This window comes from Rhinolophus hipposideros (genome assembly GCF_964194185.1).
Source record: "Rhinolophus hipposideros genome assembly, chromosome: 1".
NCBI classification, from domain to species: domain Eukaryota; kingdom Metazoa; phylum Chordata; class Mammalia; order Chiroptera; family Rhinolophidae; genus Rhinolophus; species Rhinolophus hipposideros.
Window position 1 is genome coordinate 63,702,151 of NC_138047.1, and position 13,407 is coordinate 63,715,557.

General features: G+C 35.4%; 1 protein-coding gene across 6 annotated transcripts in view; it reads left to right on the plus strand.

The window, feature by feature from the left end:
* Nucleotides 1-13,407, plus strand: part of PTPN13 (protein tyrosine phosphatase non-receptor type 13) — a 173,107-nt gene that overhangs the window by 80,824 nt on the left and 78,876 nt on the right. For all 6 annotated transcript variants that reach the window (XM_081050073.1, XM_081050075.1, XM_081050076.1 and 3 more), the window contains 2 exons: nt 11,652-11,747; nt 12,129-12,222. In XM_081050073.1, coding sequence (XP_080906199.1) covers nt 11,652-11,747; nt 12,129-12,222 — 190 coding nt within the window. The remainder of the gene's footprint in view (nt 1-11,651; nt 11,748-12,128; nt 12,223-13,407) is intronic.

The window sequence follows — 13,407 nt, forward strand, 5'->3', positions numbered from 1 at the left end:
TCAAAAGCATTTGCTCCCACCAAGAATCTACTCATTTTTTTCCCAGAGTTTATTTTATAACCAAGTTAAATAAATACTTTGAAATGTTGGTTTATTATGGAAAATGCTTACACCGCCTTAAATAAACTCCATTATTATATAGTAGCTTGCAAGTAGTAATAAATCATATTTGCTTTAGACTAAAAGCATTATTTAAAAGGAATGTTTGATGTTTGGAATTCAAAAGCTATAATTCTTATTAGTTATTTAGTTGAGTAATTTGTTGGTTTTATGCTGTGCTGTCTTTTTCTAAAGGTGAGATAATTTATGTTAGCTGTGCAAACAAAAGTGCAGATTGCTAATAGAAGATTTTAGCTAATATACAAAGAAGAAAAGAGACTAGAAAATAATATAAATCCCATTTATCTCATTTAATTCTTGTGAAAAGTAGGCTCCCCAGCTCCCTTTTCAGTGTGATAAACCAAGCAGAACAGTGGATATTACTAATGTATACATTTTCTTATACACATTTCTTTCTTTTAAAATATTCTTGTTTTAAATCACTTAAAAATATTACTAATGCTCTGTGCAATTTTTGTGATCTTTAAATTTGGCAGTTGCTGCTGGGTATCAGCAATTTTAGAATTAGAAGAGGCCTTAGAGCACATGTTCTTGGGCTTCTGAAAATTAACTAACATATCCAATATCACATAACTAGGTAATGATAGAATTTTCATCATTATGGGAGATTGCAGATTTCCATCACAAACTTCAGCATTCCAGCCTAAGGATTTCCCACTACATATTACTTCCTAATTTTAAAAAAAGATGTGTTCCAGTATTGATTGGGTTAATGTAACAATCACAAGAAAAGAAATTGGTAAATTTCTGTTTGTCCTTGCGCATGTTCGAGGAGGTTCATTGAACTAATAGAAAAGATAGATGTATAGCACTTCAATCTCAGATGTACTCGTATAGCCCTTTCCTTAGCCCAGACCTCATCCTCTTGAAAGAAGCCTTTATCTAAATTGCCTGCACAGCATCTCCTCTGCTAAAAACATCAACCAACCAACAGCACAGGGAGACCAGACCTTAAAATCATGCAGTTTGGTACTGGAAGGGAAATGGATACCATTTACACCAAATATCTCAATTTCAGAGGACCAGAGTAAACTAGTTTGCCAAAGGATATGCATAATTCATAACAAAGTTGTATTTAGAATCCAGGTCTCTTGAACCCCAGAATAAGATTTTTTCCACTGCTATTCTGATTTCAAGCAGAAACCACATATACTTCAGATACATTGTCAGGAAAACTTTTTTACTGCCTGGGAATTTGGACATTCAACTAACTGCCTAACAAACCCCTTGAGTCTCTTCCAAATCTAATAAAGTTATGTAATTTTGTAATACATTAAAACAAAATAGTGTTATGAAAGAAAGGCTCAAACTGAGGCACTTTGGGTTCTTTCTATAGTAAACCACACTAGATGGGGGTTAAGATGGAGCTCTGTGTCACATGCTCTGTGGTAGATAGTGTTTTGTTGGGGCTTTACTAAGGAAGGATCTGTAAGATGGTTATCCTGTAGCTGACAAGATAAGGCAGTAAACTATCAAAAATGCGGTTGTTGGCACTGAGTGCTCTGATTTCTTTGGGAACTAAATAGGAAAGTTAAGAACAAAAACGATCCCAAGAAAGAAACTAGTTGAAGTTTAAAAATTATTAATATAAAATTATTACTATGATTATTATGTTAACACTTAACCTTTCCGGTAATTCTCTACATACATAAAGCAGTAGGGACAGGGCAGGAAGAAATATAACAGGTTTTTCTTGTGAAAACTAGTTTTAAAATTTAATGTCTCTTTTATTGCTTAATTTTTTTAAAGTCTTCTGTATTTTATTATTGTTATTTTTTTGTTTGGTTTTGTTTTTTAAAACTTTTTAATTTATTTAAATGTGTTTTTCCAGGACCCATCAGCTCCAAGCTAAGCAGTTGTTTCAATCTAGTTGTGGAGGTGCAATTCACAGTGGCCCATGTGGGGATCGAACCGGCAACACTGTTTTTAAGAGCACTGCACTCTGGGGTGTCTGGATGGCTCAGTTGGTTAGAGCGTGAGCTCTGAACAGCAGGGTTGTGGGTTCGATTCCCACATGGGCCAGTGAGCTGCACCCTCCACAACTAGATTGAAGCCAAACGAGCTGCGGTTGAGCTGCTGGAGGGACAGCCAGATGGCTCACTTAGTTAGAGCACAAGCTCTCAACAAGGTTGCTGGTTCGACTCCCGCATGGGATGGTGGGCTGTGCCCCCTGCAACTAAAGATTGAAAATGGCGACTGGAATTGGGGCTGGGCTGCGCCCTCCACAACCAGATCGAAGCATAATGACTTGGAGCTGATGGGCCCTGGAGAGGCACACTGTTCCCTAATACACCCCTCCACACCCTCCAAAAAAAGAGCACCACACTCTAACCACAACTGAGCTAACTGGCTGCCCCCTTATTATTGTTTTTTAACTGAATTTCAGACATCCAAAATCCACACAGAAAGGCCTTTCTTTGCCTTCATACAGGGAAAAGTAGCTTTATTCTTTTCATTTCACTTTTTTCACCTCAGCATAGGACTGTCCTATTCTGCTCTTTTCCTTTCTTCCTGTTCCCAGTGTTTTCTTTTCCACCTCTCTGTACTCCATCTTAGCATCTGAGAAATTGTCTGTTTTCTAATAGGAGTATTTGTTGCCATCTCTCTTGTGAAGTAATTACCACACACCCCATATCCATTGCTCCGTGGGTTGGCAGCACATTCCTGATTGTGAGAGATTGACTTGGAACCAGTACTGTGAGTATAGTATGAAAAGCACTCCACACCCTGGGTGGGGTCCTTAAATAGTATTCTGTTTCCAACAGTCAAAACTCCTCGGCATTCTGTATAATACTAGAAGGGAAAGGAAGAAGAACAGATATAATTACTCCTACAAAACTGACTGGTTAAACATGACTTATTTAGGGAGTTTTAAGTCAATCTACTACACATCAAAATTAAACAATTGTTTCCTTTCTTTCAATGCTGTGACCACTGGTCTAGCTGAGTTTTGCTTTCTGTGATTGCCCTGTGAACACAGCTTAAACTCTGTTGTGCAACTGGAATATGTAAACACTCAAGTATGTGAGCCTGTTCTCATGATTGAAGCACCTTAATGTTTCGTTTGTACGAGAAGATTGTATTTAAAAGTTCATACATTTTTACAGCTACGTGTCAGGAAAGCAAGGGATGGGTTTATCACTTCTAATGACATTTTATGGGAATGAATTTTTTTTCAAAACTTACCTCTCTTTTCTAAAATCCAAAACTGGTCAAGGTGAACTATTCAGTTTTTACATCTTCCCTTTATTTCCCTTTGAACAGAATAATTAAAAATGGTATGATTGTTATCTGGATTACTCCCGGAACTAAATTAAATAATTTTAATACTCAGTTTCTGTTTCACTGCTATCAGTTCCCCAGAAGTAAATATGAATAAGCAGGGATTTTATGTGGTATTGGTCAGATAGTACATGTACTTCAGGTATTAATGACTATTGTTGTACTACTAAGTTGCAAATATATTTTGAATCTCTGAAGAGCAGCTTTTATAGATGGATTGAAGATTTTAGTCACAAAGAATCAAATGCCTACTATGTTTCCAGGGCTGAATTGTAAAAAGATCCCTACTTTAGACCAGCATTGTCCAATAGAACTTCTTCAATGGAGGGTATGTTATATATCTACAAAGTCCAACTCAATAGTTACAAGCCACATGTGACTATTGAGTGTTACATTTTGGCTAGTGCAACTGAGGAAATGAATATTTAAGCTTACTAGGTTGGTGCAAAAGTAATTGCGGTTTTTGCAATTTTTTTTTTTTTTTCAACCTTTTAAACTGCAGCTACTTTTGCACCAACCTACTACATAGCTCCATGTGGCTAGTGGCTACTACATCACAATAGTGCAGCTTCGTTCTGGTACAATAGTGCACCATTCTCATGTAAAGTTTGTCCAGTATAAAACACTAATCTTCAATTGAGGAAGATTGGTTTGGGAAGGGGTGGGGGGAAAGGGGAGTTGGTTGTTCTTTAGTTAAAATACAGCTGAGAAGAGACATTTCTCGTTTTGATTTATGCAAGTAGAAAAAATGAAATTTCATTTGTAAGCACTAAGAAAAGCTAAAGATGAAACCAATACAAATTTTTCATTGTCTCTATTCATAGTAAGAAAATATTAACTTTGGAGTCCACAGAAATCACAGGCTACTTTATCAGAAACTAGTGACCTAATTTAAATCAAACTCATACACAGTTAACGTAAACCCAATTTGGCTTTGACATAGACACCTTCTCAGAAGCGTGGCTTGATATGTTTTGAGAAAGATTTAAAATGGGTCTTACTAGTAATGAGTATCATTGCAGTTTTTAAGACTCACCAATTTTAATCTCCAAAATATTTCTTTATTCCATCCCAGTCAATTCCTTCTAATATTCATGGACCATGGAGATAGCTTTCTAAATTGATCTCACAGTTACATTTCCCTGCCATGCAAATCTAAACACATTTCTTCTCTGCCTTCAGCCACTTAATAACTTCCTATCGTCCACATAGGATAAACTTCTAGCTCCTTAGATCATATTTGAGGCTCTCCACAACTCCATGTCTCTGTGTCTCCCTATAGCATGTCCCATCTCACACCTCACTCCAACACCAGGTACACATTCTCTGTCTGTGTCTCTCCCTCCCTCCCTCCCTCCATTCATTCATGCCATGTTATATTTCCATATCTTTATTCAGCAGCTTTCTGCCTTAAAGACTATCAAAGCTTTTAGGCATTGCGTGGTTCAGGAAGCTTTCTCTCACCTTCCCAATTTAGGATGATGGCCTATGTTTTTCATTGAAATCACTTGTTTTGAAAAGCTTGTTTCTCCTGTTGTAGACATCAGTTATTTGGCCTATTCTCACAGATACTCATAATTTTCTACCTACACTGAATATTGCAATATTTTGTCAGTCATAGCCTGACGAATGCGATCGATTTCCTTTAGAACTGTACTACTTGAGAGCTTTAGAAGGGGCGGGGAATTCCTAACAGAGCTTCCAGAGGATCCTAGAAGATGCTAGAAGATGCTAGAAGAGTGGTACAGCCAGTCCAGGTGCAAGTCATAGCACAGATTTGTGGCTAGTACATTACACAGGACCCCCACAGAGGGAATTGCAGATGATTCATTCTTTGTGCCATTCCTCCTCTGCACAAATTTTATGTCTTTAAATTGATTTATGGTTCACTAAGCATTTCTCCATATTTATTCTTCCTCATTTATATGTATTCATACTGGCATGAGTTCTGTTACTGGTTAAAATTTTTATTGATCATGTCTAGCTCTCATGAGATTTTAGAATATATTCTATTCATACATCATGCAGCATGGTATAATATAGAATGCAGTGGATTCCATTGAACATATAAAAAATGCAATATCTAATCTCCAGAGATTAATCCTTCGAAAAGAAAGCATAGAGAAAAACACTTCATACATGAGTACACAATGTTATTATTTTTCTCTGCTATATTTGAAAATTGAAATACTTTATTTGTTAGGGTTCATAACCTTAACAATGCAGGGTTTTTAAATTTTATAGTTTTCAGCTACGAAACCAGTCATTTTGTGCATTTCTCTCTGAAACTTGTATCTGTAATTTGAGTCATTTATTTAAAGGTAAAGAAATACCAAGCTTAAAGTGGTTATTTAATTCCTGATGTTGCAATTGGCTGAGTCTTACTTTCTGCGTGGTGTTTGTCTCAACTTGAATGTGTGTCATTTGTAAATTGTGTTTTTAGATTACAGTTTGTGCTGACTTAGATTTTTTTTTTTAATGTGGAGATTGTAGATTTGAATATTTTATCTGAAGTAGTTTTATGTAAACTTAGAATATCATGCAGATCTTCATAATCTCCTAACCATTAAAACCATTACAGCATTCATGATCACATGCCACAACTTTATGTGTTTAAAGTGTTAAGTATGTTAAGTGGTGGTGGAAATTGTGACTCTTAGTTGCCAAGAATATATGACCAAACATTCTAGCCTATTGAAAAGCTGAAAAAAAAAAAAAAAAAAAAAGCTGCTTTTTATTGTTACTGTGTAAGTGGAGTCAATATGATATTAGAGTAGGAGTGAATTTTGTTTAGAAAATCAGATCACCGTTAAAGCATAATAAAATGTTTCTCAGGTTTTTATACCTTGTAGTCTCATAAAAAAAAATTAGTATACTCTGAGTTATGGCATAATAGTACTAGAAATTAAAAGATATCTTCAAATGTCAGAGTATGTATGATTATGAAGTCTCTATAACTTGACTTCTCTCTAAATGTTAATTCTTAAAGCCATTCTTCTGTAGTGCCTGTTCTTTTCATTTTCTCACCACTATTCTACAGGATGTATTTTAGAGAGAATGTATTCCTATGTATTTTATATGTATACATACATATATTCACACACGCACTATTTGGTGCTTCTGACTGGTGACGTGTGCAGGCTGATTTTATTTTCTTCTCCCATTTGTTTTTTGCACTCATTATTATTTCTACACTAAGATTCTTTACTACAAATTCATTTTCCACATCAGCAAACTATGTACTCATAGGAAGTCAGAGAAGGAAATTGTCTAGTGAAGTGAGGACTATCCGTGACCCTAAATGGACCCTAGTACACTGATTTGTACATTGTAGGCTTCATTTAAATATTTACTATCTGAGAAAAGAAATTTGCCAACCAACAAACTAGATATTAAGTCTAATTTCATCAAACAAAAGGCAAATTCAGTTTTGCAATTGTTAATAGTGAAAGCTTAAATTTTTACTATTACAGTTTTAACATTGCAATGAAAGCAGCCACAGTGCGTTTTATAAAGTGTGTATTTGAATATTTTTAATAGGTCCATTCAAGAATTCAAGAATTTTGGCATTCAGAAGACTTTGTAATATTATATAAATTCTTAGGAGCATTTCTTTGTTCAAAAAAAAATAGTCTGACACTCTCTAATTAAAATAACATCACTAGATTTTGTTGATGCTGGGACGTGGGTGCATGAGGTCCTAATGTGCTCTGTTTTCTTGTCTGTTTGAAGTTTTCATAATAAAAAGTTGTTGTTGTTGTTGTTTTCTAAATCATTCCGTTAATACCACATTTCTGGGATCTGGACCAAATCTAATGTGCTAATATTATACATTTGAATATAGATAGAAACCATTTGTGGTATCTGGATCCATCAAAAAGAAAAGTTGTTAATAATGTTAGGACAACTTACGGAAGTCCATTAGGGAGTACCCTTCTGCAGACCAGAACAGAGGAGGACAGTTGCTCTCTATCTCGTTAGTGTCTATAGGACGCCTTTATGCAGGTCATCTCAGAAAGCCAATAAATGTTCCTGCCCAAACGATCTGTAAGCATGGAAAATGTGGCCCTCTGTTTACACCAATAATAATGCAAGATACTCGTGGTGAAGGACCTGTAATTCCCCAAACGGTGACATTTATTACTTAATTCAAAGCCCATACTTACAAGGGTTAACCTTTCTTGTAAGCATGAGTAAATAGTAAAGTTTGGCTGAGAACTTAATCTGATTATAACCCTTTAAGTGTGAGCAAGGAGTCAGTATTGCCTGGGAACTTGAATCTGGTTATATCTGCCGTGTCATTATGTGAAAGGAACGTGGCTAACAACATTTTAAAAGATATATTCCAACACATAAGAAGCTCACAAAAAAAATTCCTACTGTTTTAATTAATATAGATATCCACCCCTACCCAGTTTTAGGGAAAAAATAATGTCTTCTTACCCCCTAATAATCCTGCCATTTTAATTATTCATTTCGTGCATATGGAGTGCTAGTGCCCTATTAACCACAAAGCAGTCAAGTATCTTAAGTTCCCTTTCTTCCCCGACCCTCCTCAGGTGTAGTACTGAGAATATTGCGAGACTAATAGATCAAGGAAAGATGATTTATTGCTATAATTATCAGAGGGGTTCATCCAAGTTACATTACAGAAAAAAACCCAGGAAATAAAAAAGTTTTCGGTATAAGCTAAAAAAAAAGAAAAGGAAAGGAAAAGAAAAGAAAAGAAAAGAAAAAAGAAACATAGGCTAGAGAGAGAGAGAGAATATGGACATGTAAAATAAGAACAATTATAAAGCACTACCAAAGAATGGAAATTAAAATTAAAACTTATTTACTATGTTACAGCCACTTTAAAGAAATAGTGGTGAAACACAAAGTTCATTTAATATGGGTTGTGACATTATTATTGCATGGCATAATATCTAAGTTCTCTACGTCAGTCATAAAACAAGCTTATTGTGACTTTCTACTTTTCTTTGTAAGATAGAACTATATTGACCCTGTGCATTTGGGTCCTCTCCTTGGCATTGTTAGTTTTACTGTTCTGTACGTTGCAGTGCTGGGTTTGTAATTTGATCAAGTGACCACGGGAAAATTCCTCAAAAATTTTAGCATGGGGGTTCTGTAACAAAACATACAAAAAATTATTTGGTGCCCGTTGAAAATAGCCGTTATTCTTAAGTAATCATTTAACTATGTTCGTTAAACAGTATTAGATAACTAACTATCGTTTGACATCTTCTGCAATCCTGTCAAATCACTTTCATCTCAAACCAGAGAATTTTTTTAAACTATTTATTTTAAAATAAGATTTCCATGTGGTTGAATGGAATCATTTTGTAAAATACGTAAATACATGGATTTTCAATTCCAAAACTCTTCTGATTAATTATAGTATTATTTTGATACTCATGTTCGCTGTATACAAAGTTGGACAAAGGAAGAATCTCATGTATTACACTTCCCTGCTTCTCCAGGTAAACATTGTCAGAGAACAATACACAGCTTCCCTCCACCAAGTCCATGGCTGGTCATTTATCCTTCTATTCACTCCTTTCATTTATTTAAAGCTTTGTCTCATCTTGATCTCCTAATTCTTCCAGGCATTATTTCCATCCTGGTTCTACAGGCCTGATTCCTGTGATGCCATTTAACTCATTCATTCATTCTTCTCTTTTTCTTTTTACAATCTCTGTTGGTTAACAACTAGCACAAGGAATATTCATGTGGGAAGTCCCTGTTCTTAAGTTTGCAATCATGTAAAAAAGAATTCCTCACATACCTTGATTATCTGTTGCCATCATTCCATGTCACTTCTCAGTTCTAGGTATTTCCCATGGTCTGCGTTTTCTAGTGCCAAGAAAAAGCCACAAAGCCATTCTGATTGATTCCAATACAATTCATGCATTCTAGCCCACTCTGAACTCTCATGGCTACATGAAACCTTTCATGTGGTTTTTGCTGACTTACCACATTCTTCACAGCAGAATTTCTTTACACTTTTCAAGCTCCCTGCTAAACTGGGTCCCAGAAAGTGATTCACTTTTTATTACCAGGAGTCAGGCAACTTTCTTAAATGAATATCTTGAATTCCCTTAGTATTTTCACTCTTTCCTTTGTCCATCATTTCTTTCTCTTAAGAAGAAAAGATTCTCCTTGCCAAACTATCCACCTCATGCATGTTGAATTTTTTTTTTTAATCTTCTGCTTCCCTCAGCACATTTTTTTTATCTGTTTTCCCCATGATCATTTACAACTTCAATCTCCTCCAATATACAGACTTAATATCCACTGGCTAAAATTATGCTCAGACATTCCACTCTGCCAAAAAGATGCTGATAACTCATTTAATCTATTTTTTAAAAATCTTTTTCTTTTTTCAAACCCTTAAGCTTATTGAAAGAATAGTGTATATCCATTTTCTCAATTTCGTACCACTAGTCCTTCTTTAAACCTTTCTGATTTGAACTCCGACTTGTCTCTGCAATGGAAATAGTCCTCTTAAAGGTCATCAGTGACCTTTGTGTAACACTATATTCATCTGTTCGTTCATGCATCCATTCTTATTCACTCAAAAAATAACTTATTTTGTGCTTGGATGCACCAGACATTTGGTAGATACTATAGGTACACCTAAAAATACTGAGAGAAAAGTCAACAACAACAAAAAAAGACACAATCCTTTTAGTCAGACAGTTTATAATTTAGGCAGAGGAAACAAACAAGTAGAGAATTATTAGGCAGTGGAAGAGTTCAAATACTGTGTTTCCCTGAAAATAAGACCTATTCGGACAATCAGCTCTAAGGCATCTTTTGGAGCAAAACTTAACATAAGACCTGGTATTATGTTATGTTATATTATATTATATTATATTATATTATATTATATTATATTATATTATACCCGGTCTTATAATAAAATAAGACCAGATCTTATATTGATTTTTTCCCCAAAAGACGCATTAGAGCTGATTGTCCAGCTAGGTCTTATTTTTGGGGAAACACAGTAGTTAAGCATAAGGCAGTATGACAGTCAGAGAAGCAGTGTCTAACACCTGTAGGTGGTCATGAAAGCTTTTGTTGAAGTTGAGGCTTCTCTTAAAGGAAAAAAGAAAAAGTATTCAGGTAAAAAAGTTGTGGGGGAGCAGCGAATTCGAATATCAAGCTAAGGAACTTGTAAACTGTATCTTGGAAGACTCTAGTTTCGAGATGAGCAAGACTTCAGAAACGGGAATCAGGACACATGAAGTAGTCCAGGCATGAGATGAATAGTGATCTGTGATCACTACGGTGAGTATGAAGAAGAGGCAAGGCAGAAACATCTAGAAAGTAGACTTTAGATGTTAGTGGGGCCCTGCCCCCACTCCTACACGGCACACACCACACAACCCTTCACAGTCTCTCCCACACCTCATGCTTACGCATCTCTTTCTGCTGGCACTAAACACCCTGTCTTGAATTAAGTATTTTATATTTCTGCATTTAAAATTACTTGAGCTTAGGACTGTGTCTTTGGATTTTCTATCCCTGATAGCACCTAACGCAGAGAAGTATACATATGAAGCATTCAAAAACTGCTTGTTAAGGATTATTTTTATACAGCATCCACTCTGTTCAAAGAGCTTTGTGCATATTCATTTAATGCTCACAATAATCATGTGAGGTTTGAGGTGTGCACTACCATGTTTCCCCAAAAATAAGACGTAGCCGGACATTCAGTTCTAATGCGTCTTTTGGAGCAAAAATTAATACAAGACCGTGTCTTATAATATAATAATGTAATAAAATATAATATAATATAATATAATATAATATAATATAATATAATATAATATAATATAATATAAATGTAATACTGGGTCTTATATTAATTTTTGCTCCAAAAGACACCTTAGAGCTGATTGTCTGGCTAGGTTTCATTTTCGGAGAAATGGTATTATTATACCCTCTTTTCAACTGAAGATGAGTCACATGAAGGTTAAATTACCTTCCTAAGGTCACACACCTAACAATTAGTGGAGATGAGATTCAAACCCACGCAATCTGGTGTCAGAGCCCATGCTCATAACCAGTATGCCAAACTGCCTCAAAATTGGAATCATGTTGTTTGAATGCCAGCCAACAATTCGTAAATTTGAAGCAATGTATAAAATGTTCTAGTCTCACAAGAGTAAACATATTTGATTTGATTTGTGTGGAACAGCTAATGAGTCTGCTTTCTAATGTTTTTGTTTTAATCCTTTTAGAACCAATTCGAAGATACAAAACTTACCACAGCGATATCTTTAGTACCTCCAGTGAAAGTCCATCTATTATTTCCTCTGAATCAGATTTCAGACAAGGTGAGAGGTATCTCAACAAGCAAAATGTTTTTAAGAAACCATGATTGTTGTTCTTTTTCAGTAGTGTTGAGATATGAGGTGTCAAAAGAATAATTCTACATAAAATTTAAGAATTATAAAAAGCTGCCAGTTTCTCATTTTAACAGTATTATAGGCGCTTAATAGCAGTTTCATCAAACAACAATGTAATCATTTTCATAATACAGAAAATAATTCGTTGTCTTAAAAAATAACGTGACTTAGTTCTAAAGATATGTCAGTCATTGGATTATATGAATATTATTTATAGAAATTATATGTCTGCTAAATGCTTACGTTTTTAATAAGATTATTTGACATTATTATCATCTGTGCTATTGCTCCTTTTTCATTCATAATTAGTGAGAAAAAGTGAAGCTTCAAAGAGGTTTGAATCCAACAGTGGTCTCCCAGGAGTAGATGAAACTTCAAGTCAAGGCCAGTCACACAGACCAAGGTATGTGATATGAAAAAAGTAATTATTTACAGTGACAGCTTATTTTCTTTTAATTAGAATCAAGTAGGATTTTTTTAAATTACCCTTTTTCCTCTGTTTTCTCCATTTTCCTTTTCCTTTCCTTCCTAAGTTCTCACAAATTTATTCAGTTATGTGAAAGACATTGTAGTAGTTTGAGTTATTGGAATCTTCTAAAATTAGAAATGGCTCTGATTTTTTTTTTTTTTTTTTTTTTTTTTAAGATTTTATTGGGGAAGGGGAACAGGACTTTATTGGGGAATAGTGTGTACTTCCAGGACTTTTTTTTTTCCAAGTTAAGTTGTTGTCCTTTCAATCTTAGTTGTGGAGGGTGCCATTCAGCTTCAGGTTGTTGTCCTTTCAGTCTTCGTTGTGGAGGGCGCAGCTCAGCTCCAGGTCCAGTTGCCGTTGCTAGTTGCAGGGGGCGCAGCCCATCATCCCTTGAGGGAGTTAAAACCGGCAACCTTGTGTTTGAGAGCCCTCGCTCCAGCCAACTGAGCCATCCGGGAGGCAGCTCAGCTCAAGGTGCCATGTTCAATCTTAGTTGCAGGGGGCAAAGCCCACCATGCCTTGCGGGACTCGAGTAATTGAACTGGAAACCTTATGGTTGAGAGCCCACTGGCCCATGTGGTAATCGAACCGGCAGCCTTCGGAGTTAGGAGCATGGAGGTCTAACCGCCTGAGCCACTGGGCCGGCCCCTGGCTCTGATTATTTATAATTTGTACTTCAAATCTGAAATTGTCACTGTAAATATAATATAAGTTATTAATAGTTAGGAAATTACGGAGGCATGGCATTAAACATCTGTGAGAAGACAGTAAACTTTGATTTCTAAGAAATAATACCTCTTTCAAAAGGTTGAACAGGCTCAAGGAGCAGGCTTTCAGTGAGTACTATTTGTTGAATGAATAATGAGTAGGTTACTACTAAGTAACCTATTACTTGAAAAGTTAATTATTCGCTTGATCTTTCCAGCTTTAAAAGGGGTTATCTTGTATTTTTTTTAAAACCCAATTCGGGCTGTTTAGAGTTCATTTTCATACTGAAATACTTAGCTTTCTTATATAGTGTTAGGTATTATTCTTATTCCAGGCTTAGGATGGTGGTATTCTAACTGTGTATTGATTTACTTTGTTTAGACTGAAAAGTGTCAGATCAGTAGTGAA